An 11354-nucleotide genomic window follows, 5' to 3' on the forward strand; every position below is an offset into this window, starting at 1 on the left:
TGCCACCCTACTAATACTTTGGTTCCTCGCAGAGATTTCTGTTATTGCATCAAGATATTTGTAAATTACATACATGTAAAGCCAACCAGTACTATTGGTTTTGTCATTGGTTGTTAGATGTTTAAGACAGATGAGTAACAACGATTAACCTGTAAATAATAGTGAAAATATTTGAATTCTGAAATTGTGAGACTATAAATTAAACATTACTGTGGTCTGTTGAAGGGGTAGTGGTCTTCAAAGTGTCTCAACCACACCTGTTATATTCACTCTGTCTTAGACATGCACACCCTTTTTCTCTCCACAGCCCCATATTTACACTTCATCTTTTTCCTGTCCAGCATGCTCTTTTCACCCTAACCTGGAATCACTTCCTGGCATCTTCCTCATTTCATCACTCCCAAAACACTCAATACACCCACTCATTTGCATTTTCTTTCCATTGAGGTATTTCAATATCTGACAACTGTGGCTCTCCTTCACACCCATTTCCATAAAATCACCATTGCAACTGGAATATGTGACCATTTCTTTGTTGCTCTGTGCACTCTGCGAGGTGGCCAAGGATTAGATGGCCATGTATTCTGAACATCTTTCTGAGCAGAACAGTGAGAACCTTGCACTGCCATCAGTCTTAACTCCACAGCTATCAAACATGGCCTGGTATAAACTCTTGGAGGTGACTCAGTTCAAAGCATGCACTAATACCATGCACAAAAAGAAACACAGAAACACACCATCCTGGAAATAGCTAACACTCTTAGTGAATGCTAGATTAAGTAAAACTGAAATATAAACAGGGACTAAATCACTGACATGAATTACCACTACACGTCTAACATTCATTGTTCAGAAATTGGAGCAGTGTTTTTGCCAGTAAAGTTAAAGAGGTGAATATGAGACCGCATAGGGACCCCATTCAATGTTCAATAGCAACCGGATTTGAGACCGAGAGGGAGCGGGCCCAGTCCTGTCCCCACTCCACCCTCTAAGTCACTCACAGCACCACCATTAAGAGATGAGTAATTCAGTTGCATTGTTTCTGGATAGATTAAGAAAATAAAAATCTGAACTCAAATACTGTGAAATGAGTAAACTTACTCCACACGTAAGAAGAGTTTTATATATTGTAAATATGATTTCCAATTTAAATTAATTCAATGTGAAAAGGTGTAACTTTGCCGATAAATGATTTTATATTATATTTATTTCCTTTTAAACGATTCTATTCAGAGTTCTCCATACAATTCATTCATAATTAATTAGATTTAGTATAATTGGCTGACGAGGATGAAAAATAATGCCTCAGTGGTATAGGGGTTAAAAATATATTACATACCACACAATGGAAGTTTCACCCCTCGATGGCTTGTGTTTCTTTAACCCTACTTAAAAGTATACTGGGTCTCATTCTCACAAGAATGACCGATCAGGCTGATGCGTCCTCATTTGAACCTGACGGCTGCAGATTACACATCACTGCGCCATTGGCAACGCACTGAACTATGTTACATGCTACAGGAGGCCCGACTCACAAAGCTTGTTGTATGAGTAAGTGTGACTTATTCGTGTACTACTCCTCGCTTACTCCTGGAACTCGAGACTACTACGGGAGTCAGGCGAGCAGGAGTCAATCTGGTTTACATTAACAATTCACTATGAAGAAACTTGTACGTATGCAAACAATAGCAGGCTACATAGAGCAAGCACTGGCTTTGTAAAAGCAGGTAGCTGAGTGTGTGCCTTTAAATTACCGTCAGATTCATTTCCCTCGTCCGAGGTGGTTATGTAATGCAATAAAACACGCAGCAGCACATTGCGGAGGAATCCCTTCCAAAGAAACAGGCGAGTGACGGGGAAGCCAGAGCGCGCCACACATGGAGCATCAGACACGTTCATCTGTTCAGTAGAATTCCTTCTGAGCCCTGAACTGTCTGGCGCTGTACCTGTCGTCATTTTCGATAATGCTGTCCTCAATAAAACAGCAGCAGCAGATTTTGATCAAAGATATTTAATTGAGAAGAAAATAAAACGAGGTTTTTTTCCGATAAATTGAGCGGGCACTGCACAGTGTAGTCCTCTTGAGGCAGTGTATTAAGAAACCACATTAAGGCCCATATTTATACTCAGTTTGCGCTGAAGTAGCGTCATTTTTTTATACTAATTCAGCGCAAACTTAACTCGATATTTATATTTTGACACTAGACCCGACTAGCACCAAAATATTGGAGTTAAAGCCATTTTTTGGATGTGTGAAACCACGTTGCGTCAATGATATGCAAGATGGGCATCTCATCCACAAAATGACTCTAAGGCCCTAGTGCCTTATATATCCTCCTTTGCAAAAATGTTTCACGGTGGGGGTAGGGGGGGCCTAAATAATGGCACTAAGCCAGCTTAGCACTATTATTTAACGCCTGGGTTAGGGCAGGCATTAGGGGACATGTGGAGCCATTTTCATGGTCAGACACCATAGAATGAGTCCACGGGTGACCTCCCCAAGCCCCAAGAGCACCCACACCAGAGGGACACCATAGGATGGGGGACCCCATCCCAGGTAAGTAGGGTAAGTATTTTTAAAACGTTTCTTAAATTGTCATTAGGGGCCCTGAAATGCCCCCCCCCCACACTACATGGCACAGGGTGCATTGGCCATGCCCAGGGGACCCTTGTCCCCTGTGCTGGCCATTGGGGTGGTGGGCATGATTCTTGTCTTTTATAAAACAGGAGTCATGTGGTATGGATGGTTTTGTGTCAGGAAATGATGCTTGGCTGGTTAGAAGCATTTTTTATGCCTCTAACCAGCCTAACGTCATTTTTTGGTGCAAAACCACCTTACCCCATACAGCCACCCCCACCCGGCTAACATTATTTTCCGTGACATTAGCCCACCCTTTGTGCCAGATTGCGCCATTCCATTCATGCGCAAGCCAGCACTATACTTTTTTACACAAAACTGCAATATTGAAGTGTTGCGTCAAAAAGTATAAATATAGGCCTAAATCCATCCACTGCCAACATTTCAGAAGGTGCGAGCACCGGACCGTGTGTCCAACCCTGAATACACGTGGAGGGTACGAGTGAGACGGGGTCACGGCTGAGTGAGTTAACTGGTACACATGTGCTCAGTTGTAAGATTTAGCAGAAGGCAAACAGGATTCTCCAACTACATAATTTATTTGCATTTATGTGCACATGTAAGGGAATGTGTAGAGAGTGAACTTAGCTAGAAGGATAAAGACCTGTTCAAAATAGTGGTTGGGAATTACACGGTAGATGGTCAGGAGGGTGGGGGCAGAACAACAGTGGATTCTGAGGGTCATTAACTGGACAGTGGTGGTCAATTTGGAGGCACGAGTTTGGTTGTTCAGATGCCATGGGATGATAGATCGCAAGCAGCCTTTGCAAAAAATTTGGTTGGGAGGGCTGAGAAATTTGGTTGGGGAGGGGGTGCGGGGAATGGATCGGAGGGGCTCACAATAACGGTGGACTGGTGGACAGAATTTTAAGGGCAAAAGACGGGAAATTTCGTAAAAATAGAAAAAGGACTACACGTTTAGGTAACCGTGCAATCGTTTTCAGTTGACCCTCTCTAAAATACCGGGACATGAACTACATTTTCCGAAATCTGCCCGCCGGGACAGCTGGTGGAAAACCGGGAATGTCCCGGCAAACGCGGGACGCCTGGTCACCCTATCTAATGGAGCAATCAGTGCGAGTTTATTGTAGATGGAAGACCTTGCTCAAGATGCAATTTAAGTTAATTGTTAAGTTTCAGTGAGTACGAGAGGGCAGGAGACCATGTGCTTCATAGAGTCTTTTAGCATTGGAAACTCTTTTGAGCCGAGTTAAAAAATAGGAACCCAGAACCGAGTTACCGAACTCGGAGTTGGTGCAGACGTGCCATATGTGCCGGGGCCCTCCCTGTGCTAGGACCTACACCCTGGTGACAGCATCTCCAATTACAGCCTGCTCATGCATTATGTACAACCCTCAACAGGGACAGGACGTCTGGCGTAACTATTACACTGAATACTCCAGTATCATGTCTTCTGTTCGCATAAAGGCGCCTTTTCCCCCCAACACACGTGGTGACATTATAACGGATGCATTTGTCCTCGTAAAATAAACAGAACCACTCTACGCACCATTCCTCATTTTATTTCAAAATAGTAGAAAGGTTTAAAAATTGTGCAATCCGTACATTTCCAAGTATGAATGACACTCGTTCCACACTTCAAGTGCTCCTTCTTAAGACATAAGCAGTGCTTTAAACGGGCCGGTACTGAGTAACGGCACTTTTTTATTTGGAGAGGGAGAGTACCTGCACTTCTCAAGAAAAACGTAATACTTTTAACTGGAGAGTACCGGCACTTCTCAGCAAATTTATTTTTCCTTTTCAAGCACTGGACATAAGGTAAACGTTTTCAAACAGGCGCGGCTGGCACTGCTGCTCAGGCTGTCCTGTCGGAAGGTGACTGCCGAGACGCTCCGAAGGCTTGTGCATGCATTGCAGTTTGCAAGCCACCCTTTCTCAAAAAGAGACTGAGGCAGGGTGCTGCATAAAATACATCAACACACCCTGAACCTCTTTTCACGCTATGTAAAATGCAACAAAACGTCATATGTTAAAGAGAACCCCCTAAAACACTCTCTAGCCTCCCTCAGTCAGTTAAGAACGTGAAAAAAAACATCAGCTCCAAACCTGGACATAGTTAAAGCACTCACGCAAATAAACAGCGAGCATACAGTAAAGTACGGGAAGTGTCATTCCTACTGACCAGTTGCAGTTGTGTTTTACTGAGTTCAGTTAAGCGCATACGTTTTTAAACACTTGCTTTTATATGCTCCTCTAAAAATACAAAGGACATTCGGTGGGTCAACTAAAAATACCATGTGAATCAATACACGCCACTAAACACCAATAAACGGCTCTAAAATTCAGCTTAGATCAACGAGAATGTTCTCCTTAGCACGTCAGTAAAGTTCTAACAGCCACATACCAGCAACTGGACTCAGGCTAAACCATTGTAACTGGCCAAATGGAATTTCCACCAGGGATATCTACACAGAGCCTTTTAAGATTGAGGTGATACAATGTTCATAAACCTAATACTGCATATATAAAGTGTGCCAAGTGGAGGGCCCCTGGCACCACTGGAGCTAGCCCTGGCAGTGCCCCATGTGTCAGGAGGCATCCTCAAAGAGGGTGAACTTAGGCTTCAATTTGACAGACACGTTCCTCCTCCTCACAGTGTGCCTTGGTGAGAAGGAGATATTACCCAGGGTGCCCGCATTCTCGTCCAGCTGCCTAGCTGTGCAGTTGGGTGTGGGCACTCTGACTGTGTTCCCAAACTTGGAGTAGTCCACTGAATATCTACCGTCTTCCTCGGCCACAATGGGCACAAAGCGTTGGCCCCAGAGGATCTCATCGGCCAGATAGGAGGTACGTGCCTGGGTTGTGATTCCAGTGGTCTCTACCACCCCTTCCAGGATCACAATGACTTCCAGATCCTCGTGGTGGCTGAGGCAGGTTGGTGAGAGGTCATAGAGGGGGCTGCTCTTGTCGATGTTGTGGCAAATGATAAGCGGGGACACTAGAAAGATGCCGTTGGTGCCTACCGGATTCTCAGTCTGGATGTCAATCTGGTTCAAGGGCACCACCTCACCCTCAGCACTGGAGGTCTTGCGCACCACCTGCATACGGATGGTGGCGCTGATGATCATGCTCTTGCGCAGGTCGCCCACTCGGAACATGAAACAAAGATTGCCATTGCGAAGTGCCACTACGGCGTGCTTGCTGAAGATGAGAGTCTCAGCGCGCCGATGGGCCTGCGCCGTCTTCATGAAGATGCAGCCCATCATGATGGCATTGATGACTAGCCCCACGATGTTCTGCACAATCAACACCAAGATGGCAACAGGGCATTCTTCAGTGATCATGCGTCCACCAAAGCCAATGGTCACCTGCACCTCGATGGAGAAGAGGAAGGCAGAAGTGAAGGAGTGGATGCTGGTCACACAGGGCACAAAGCCCTCCTCTTGGTTGTCCAGGTCACCATGGGCGAAGGCCAGCAACCACCAGATCATGGCAAATAATAGCCAGGTGCATAGGAAGGACATGGTGAAGATGAAGAGCGTATAGTGCCACTTGAGGTCCACCACCGTGGTGAAGACGTCCATGAGGAAGCGCCCCTGCTCGCGGATGTTTTTGTGTGCCACATTGCAGGTGCCATTCTTGGCCACAAAGCGGGCGCGCCGCTGCTTGGCCTGGTAGCGGTGGTCTGAGATGTCCTCGGCCAAGCGGGTGGTCAGCACATACTCCTCCGGGATGATACCCTTCCTGGACAGCATAGCCATCCCATACTAAGTTTCTGCAGACCAAGAGATCCTGAGTGGAATAATTTTGCGGGAACAAGGCGGGGAAGAGTTCCTCGACAATGGATTAAGGCAGTGAGGTAGTATACAGGAAGAGGTATGTGGCACCAGAGAGTCGAAGCAGAAAATGGTAGTGATGTGTTGAAAGTCAGGAAGCAGGTGAGTCTCGGGGAGCGGTGCTGGATAGACGCAGGATTTCTGTTAAACACATAACTCCGACTCAGGATAGATGGCTCTCGCGCTGCTGTAGGTTATGGCTCCGGGTTGGGCGGAACGGTCACAGAAGAGGCGACATGGCTTCCAGGGTGGCAGAAGAAGAGCTCGCAGGAAAGCGTCAGGGCCCAGGAACCGGCAATAAGGTTTCTCTTAAGGAAAGGCTCCGGGGGTGGTCTAGGGCCCCGGGGAAGGTGGAGGTCCCCGGAAGCCAGCGGCACGGCTTCTGGACATGAGCAAAGCACTGCTCCGGGACATGCTGGACAGCAGTCAGCGGGTGTCTGGTCCTACCCCACTCGAGGGCCCCCTGCCCCGGAGCCAGCTGTCCACGTCAGTGAAGAACAGCAGCAGCTGCAGCGGGGGATGGAGAGGGCGCATACAGCCAGCTCAGCTCCCCCGACACACGAACCACAGAAGACAAGAAGTTACCTCCGCGGGACAGGAGATGGAATAAAATCGCGAACAGACGGAGCGTTCATGTTTTATCCCAAAACCTGTGTCCGAGACGGTGTTGATATGCTGTCAGGACAGGTGCGGAGAATAAGAACAAGGAGACCCAGCCCGCGATGCAGTGTTCTATTGTTCTGTTAGTGTGCTCTAAGGCCACACGGGGGCGCCCCCAGTCCAGATATCACAACTGAGAGCTTCTTCAGATAGTTCAGAGAGGCATGTTTGCTCAGGCACCACCACCGACTGAGCGCATCCACCCATCCACCCTCCCGTCCTGTTTCTTGCTGCACCCCTTCACGATTGGTCCCGCACAGAGAACCTCAACACTTCGACATCCGCTGCGCGCATCAGCCCAAGGATAGCATGTTCACGTTTGATCATCAGGAGACGAACACCTGAACAAAAGATTGTACTTGCGCAATGTCCGACACGTAGCTTAGGTTGCTCTCTTCTTGCCCATTCATTCAGTAAAGAACAAAGAGCTCGATGACTGTGCATTTTCTTTGCACATACGCTTTTGTGCATCCTTTTATTGATCTCTTCTCTGTTTAATCTAACATTTAGTGGATGTTCACATCCCTCTCGCAGAGGTGCTGAGCCAACAAATTAACAGGGATAGACGAGCCAGAACTGAGGCAAGTGTCTGGATCTGATCTGAGCACAAGCCGATCCCTCACAATGTTTGCTACGTCAATCACACAGCAGACATAACATAAACGATGATAACGTTTTTTCAAAAGTAAACAAAAGTATTTATTTAAACGTTTGACACTTTGACATTAATACGTCTCATTGCAGCTCTGCCCCGAGCAGTACTTTTTAAAAGTGGTATGTTTTAAACATAAACCATTAGTGAAGTAAGAGGCAAGACTGTTGTCATGCCAAGCCTGTTCGTGGTCCAGATTATTATAGAGCAACATTGAAGTCTATTAAATTAAACAATAGGTTTTCATATAAATGGTACTCTGAACTCACATATCTGAAAATGCTTACATAGTTGATAAGGAAGAAAAAGGAGTTTTGGTGAAATAAAGTGTCTGCCTAAGATCACACAATTTAAGTGGGAAGTCGTGAATTATGTAGGTAGTGTCACTTCATACAAATCAACTACTAAATGGGCACCTATTTGTTCTTCCTTTATGTAACAGCTTTGTGTAGTTTTTATATAGCACTTACCCGGGTCAGAGGTATTGGAGTGCTTCACCTGAGCCCCAGTTGCATTACACAAAGTCACCTTTTATTATTATAGGCACTGGGACAAATAAGGGATTTGCCCAGAATCACAGGATGTTAAGCTGCCAAGGCTTGAACCTGGTTCTCCGTTCCAAAATCTGCAGCTCTGGTCCTAATGCCACATCCTCGGTAGAGGGGAGCTGGCAGGTAAAAGCTCGTCTCGTTATGGGCTCATAGTTCCCACATGATCTCAAGTTGAGTCTAACAGTGGCTCACCCATCTCTACTTTTTAGTGCCTTTCAGCTGAGAAGATTTGCTTACTTACAGCCTGCTAGTGCTATTCTTTCATTCTTTATTGTTGTCAGCCTATCCGGCCATAACAAATCCATAATTACAAAAAAGTCACTTCATAATATATGAAAAGTCACATAATAAAATACGGTCTTATCAATAAAAGCTATAGTTAATAATCAGTTCATTTACACACTATCTCACAAAGCTGAGAGCACCTAAAATAGCCATGTCTATACTTTGCAAATTATGGTTAATACTAATCACATCATTACTTTATCACCAAGGGCACTAATCAGCTCAATTCAAATTTAATAAAACTTCAATTGGATGTAATTGTCCTAAAATTGATCAGGTAAGACCATGTGATTAAACCCCAAAAGTTCAAGCATCCTAAAATACTTTCCCTATCATATCTACTTCCACCTTGCCCACAGAAATTACTTCATAGATGGAAAGACTACAAAATCACCTGTTAGGTCAAGCTCGGGATAGTGCTGATAAAATATGCCTCATCTTGCACCACTTGCCCAAAAAGATAAGCACCTATGAGGCACAGCTATTCCAAAAATATATTAGTACAATAATACTAACAATGTGTTAACATAACAATTATGAAGATGTTGAGAGCTGTAGATGAATTAATGATCTTAATTTCCATGCCTCAAAAATATGTGCTGGAACAGTCATCACAATGTCTTGGTCATCAGGGTGCATGCACAAGGATTTGGCTTGCTTACAATTCCTAACACCATGCTTTTTAAGGAGTGGCTGTAAGTAAAGTTTACAAAGTTGAATCGTAAAGTGACTTAATAAAAGAAAATGTACTAGTGTTTCTTGGCCACCAAAGGGGCAGGGACAGCAGTCAAACCTCCCTGCCAGAGCGGGGTACAACTTTTTGGTCATTGAGATCACCAGTAACGTACCCACATGAAATTCTAAGTAAAGAGATCTTTTTTCCTCAGGTTAAATACTGTCAATAAAAGTAGATGGTTTAAGTTCTTGGTTAAATAAAAGGTAGCACTTCAACAATGGGCCAGATGAGTTATAAGTCCTCAAAGTCTTGTGATCCCAATATGCCTTTATGACTGCAGCAAGACTGACTTTCATAGTTTTTTCTGGGTGGGACCAAAGTTCTTGTAAACCGATGGAGGCCAAAGCAGTTGAAACATAATTGAACCAAGGCAGATTTTGATTATTTTGTAGGTTCATGATGTCGGTCATTGCAGCTTTGTATGGTTTTAATTCCTCTTTGGAGCAAATGCGAAACCAATATGTTATTGGAGCCAATGCTGCATAATCTTTGATTTTTGCCATTTGCAAGTCTGTTCTCACTGCATCCTTAGGTGTACCACGGCCCAGACAGAGAAAACATCATACAAATTTATTTTTGGTTATTTGTATTGCTGGGATCTTTTTAAATCCCCAGATCTCAATACCATACAAAGCAGCAGCCCTCGCTTTCATTTTATACGCCAGCAGTGCAGATCTCACAGAATGGTTCCCTGTGGATTTTGCAAATCTTAATACAACACTGGCTTGTTGGGCAAATTAGATATTGTTTTTGTATACCTGCGTGTTCCAGGCCAATTTGACATCTGTCTGATACCCCAAGTAATCATAAGTCCTTACTCGGTCCAGCGGCCTGTTACTAGCTTTGAAGTTTGCTCGCAGCTTCTGTTTTTGGTTTAGAATCATTAATTTTCTTTTGCTTGCATTTATCATCAAGTTCCTTGATGCACAAAAGGACTCGAAACCCTTTAACAGACAATGCATTGATATCTCTGTTCTTGCCAATAACACAGCATCATCTGCGAAAAGCAATATAGGCATACTTTCTTTAGCTAATTTTGGTACGTAAAGGTTTCAATTCCTCAGTTTTGGACCCACTTCATTTATGTATCAGTTGAATAGAATTGGGGCAAGAACACACCCTTGTTTAACACCTCGCTGGTTTGGAATTTCTGCTGTGTAATAATTTCTCGTACTGTAGCTGACCCTTGCAGTGTTTCCTGTGTGTAATAAAATTATCAGCCTTAGTATCTTTCCTAGGATACCCATTTCCGTCAGAAGTTGCCATAATATTGGGTGATCCACACTGTCTGTCAGATATCTGGAGTTGATTTCCTCTGGAGCAGAAGATTGGTCCTCTATCCCAACCCAGACTACTCGCAGCTAAACTAATCTCCGTATTCGGCACCCTGGAAGGGGAAAGGGGAATGGGTTTAGAGAGTCTGCCTCAGAGATGATGCTTCATCAAGGTGCGGACTGCCACATCACTGATAGTTTAACTGGTGAATGGCACCTGAAAGATTATTGTCACAATTAATAAGGACACACTATAACATACCAATTTACTTATCAACTAATCGTTTCAATCTAGCAGTACTGTAATCACTCACCCTGCTGCTCTCTGGGAAATGGCCTCTCTCTCTGTTTGTCTTATTGTTGTTACTAAAATGAAAATAAGTCTTTTAGAAAATAAACTCTCTTTGCTCAAATAGAAGAATCGTTTGCTTCTCAACGGAGAGATTTTTTTTTTAGTCTTTTTCCTCTGCAAGCTTTTCTTTTCTTTCGCTCAAGAATGTTGCTATATATATATATAGTTGTAGGAGGCTGGACTGGCTTGTAGTGAGTACCTAGGGGTACTTGCACCTTGCACCAGGCCCAGTTATCCCTTATTAGTGTATAGGGTGTCTAGCAGCTTAGGCTGATAGATAATGGTAGCTTAGCAGAGCAGCTTAGGCTGAACTAGGAGACGTGTGAAGCTACTACAGTACCACTTAGTGTCATATGCACAATATCATAAGAAAACACAATACACAGTTATACTAAAAATAAAGGTACTT

At 44.3% G+C, this 11354-nt stretch overlaps 1 protein-coding gene across 1 annotated transcript; it reads right to left on the reverse strand.

Annotated features, from left to right (window-relative positions):
* Window positions 1–4145: 4145 nt before the first annotated feature.
* KCNJ11 (potassium inwardly rectifying channel subfamily J member 11) lies at window positions 4146–7165 on the reverse strand. Its single transcript, XM_069223741.1, has one exon. The coding sequence runs from the start codon at window positions 6358–6360 to the stop codon at window positions 5188–5190; it is 1173 nt and encodes a 390-aa protein (XP_069079842.1). The 5' UTR covers window positions 6361–7165; the 3' UTR covers window positions 4146–5187.
* Window positions 7166–11354: the final 4189 nt, after the last annotated feature.

Source organism: Pleurodeles waltl, chromosome 3_1 (assembly GCF_031143425.1).
Source record: "Pleurodeles waltl isolate 20211129_DDA chromosome 3_1, aPleWal1.hap1.20221129, whole genome shotgun sequence".
Lineage (NCBI taxonomy): Eukaryota > Metazoa > Chordata > Amphibia > Caudata > Salamandridae > Pleurodeles > Pleurodeles waltl.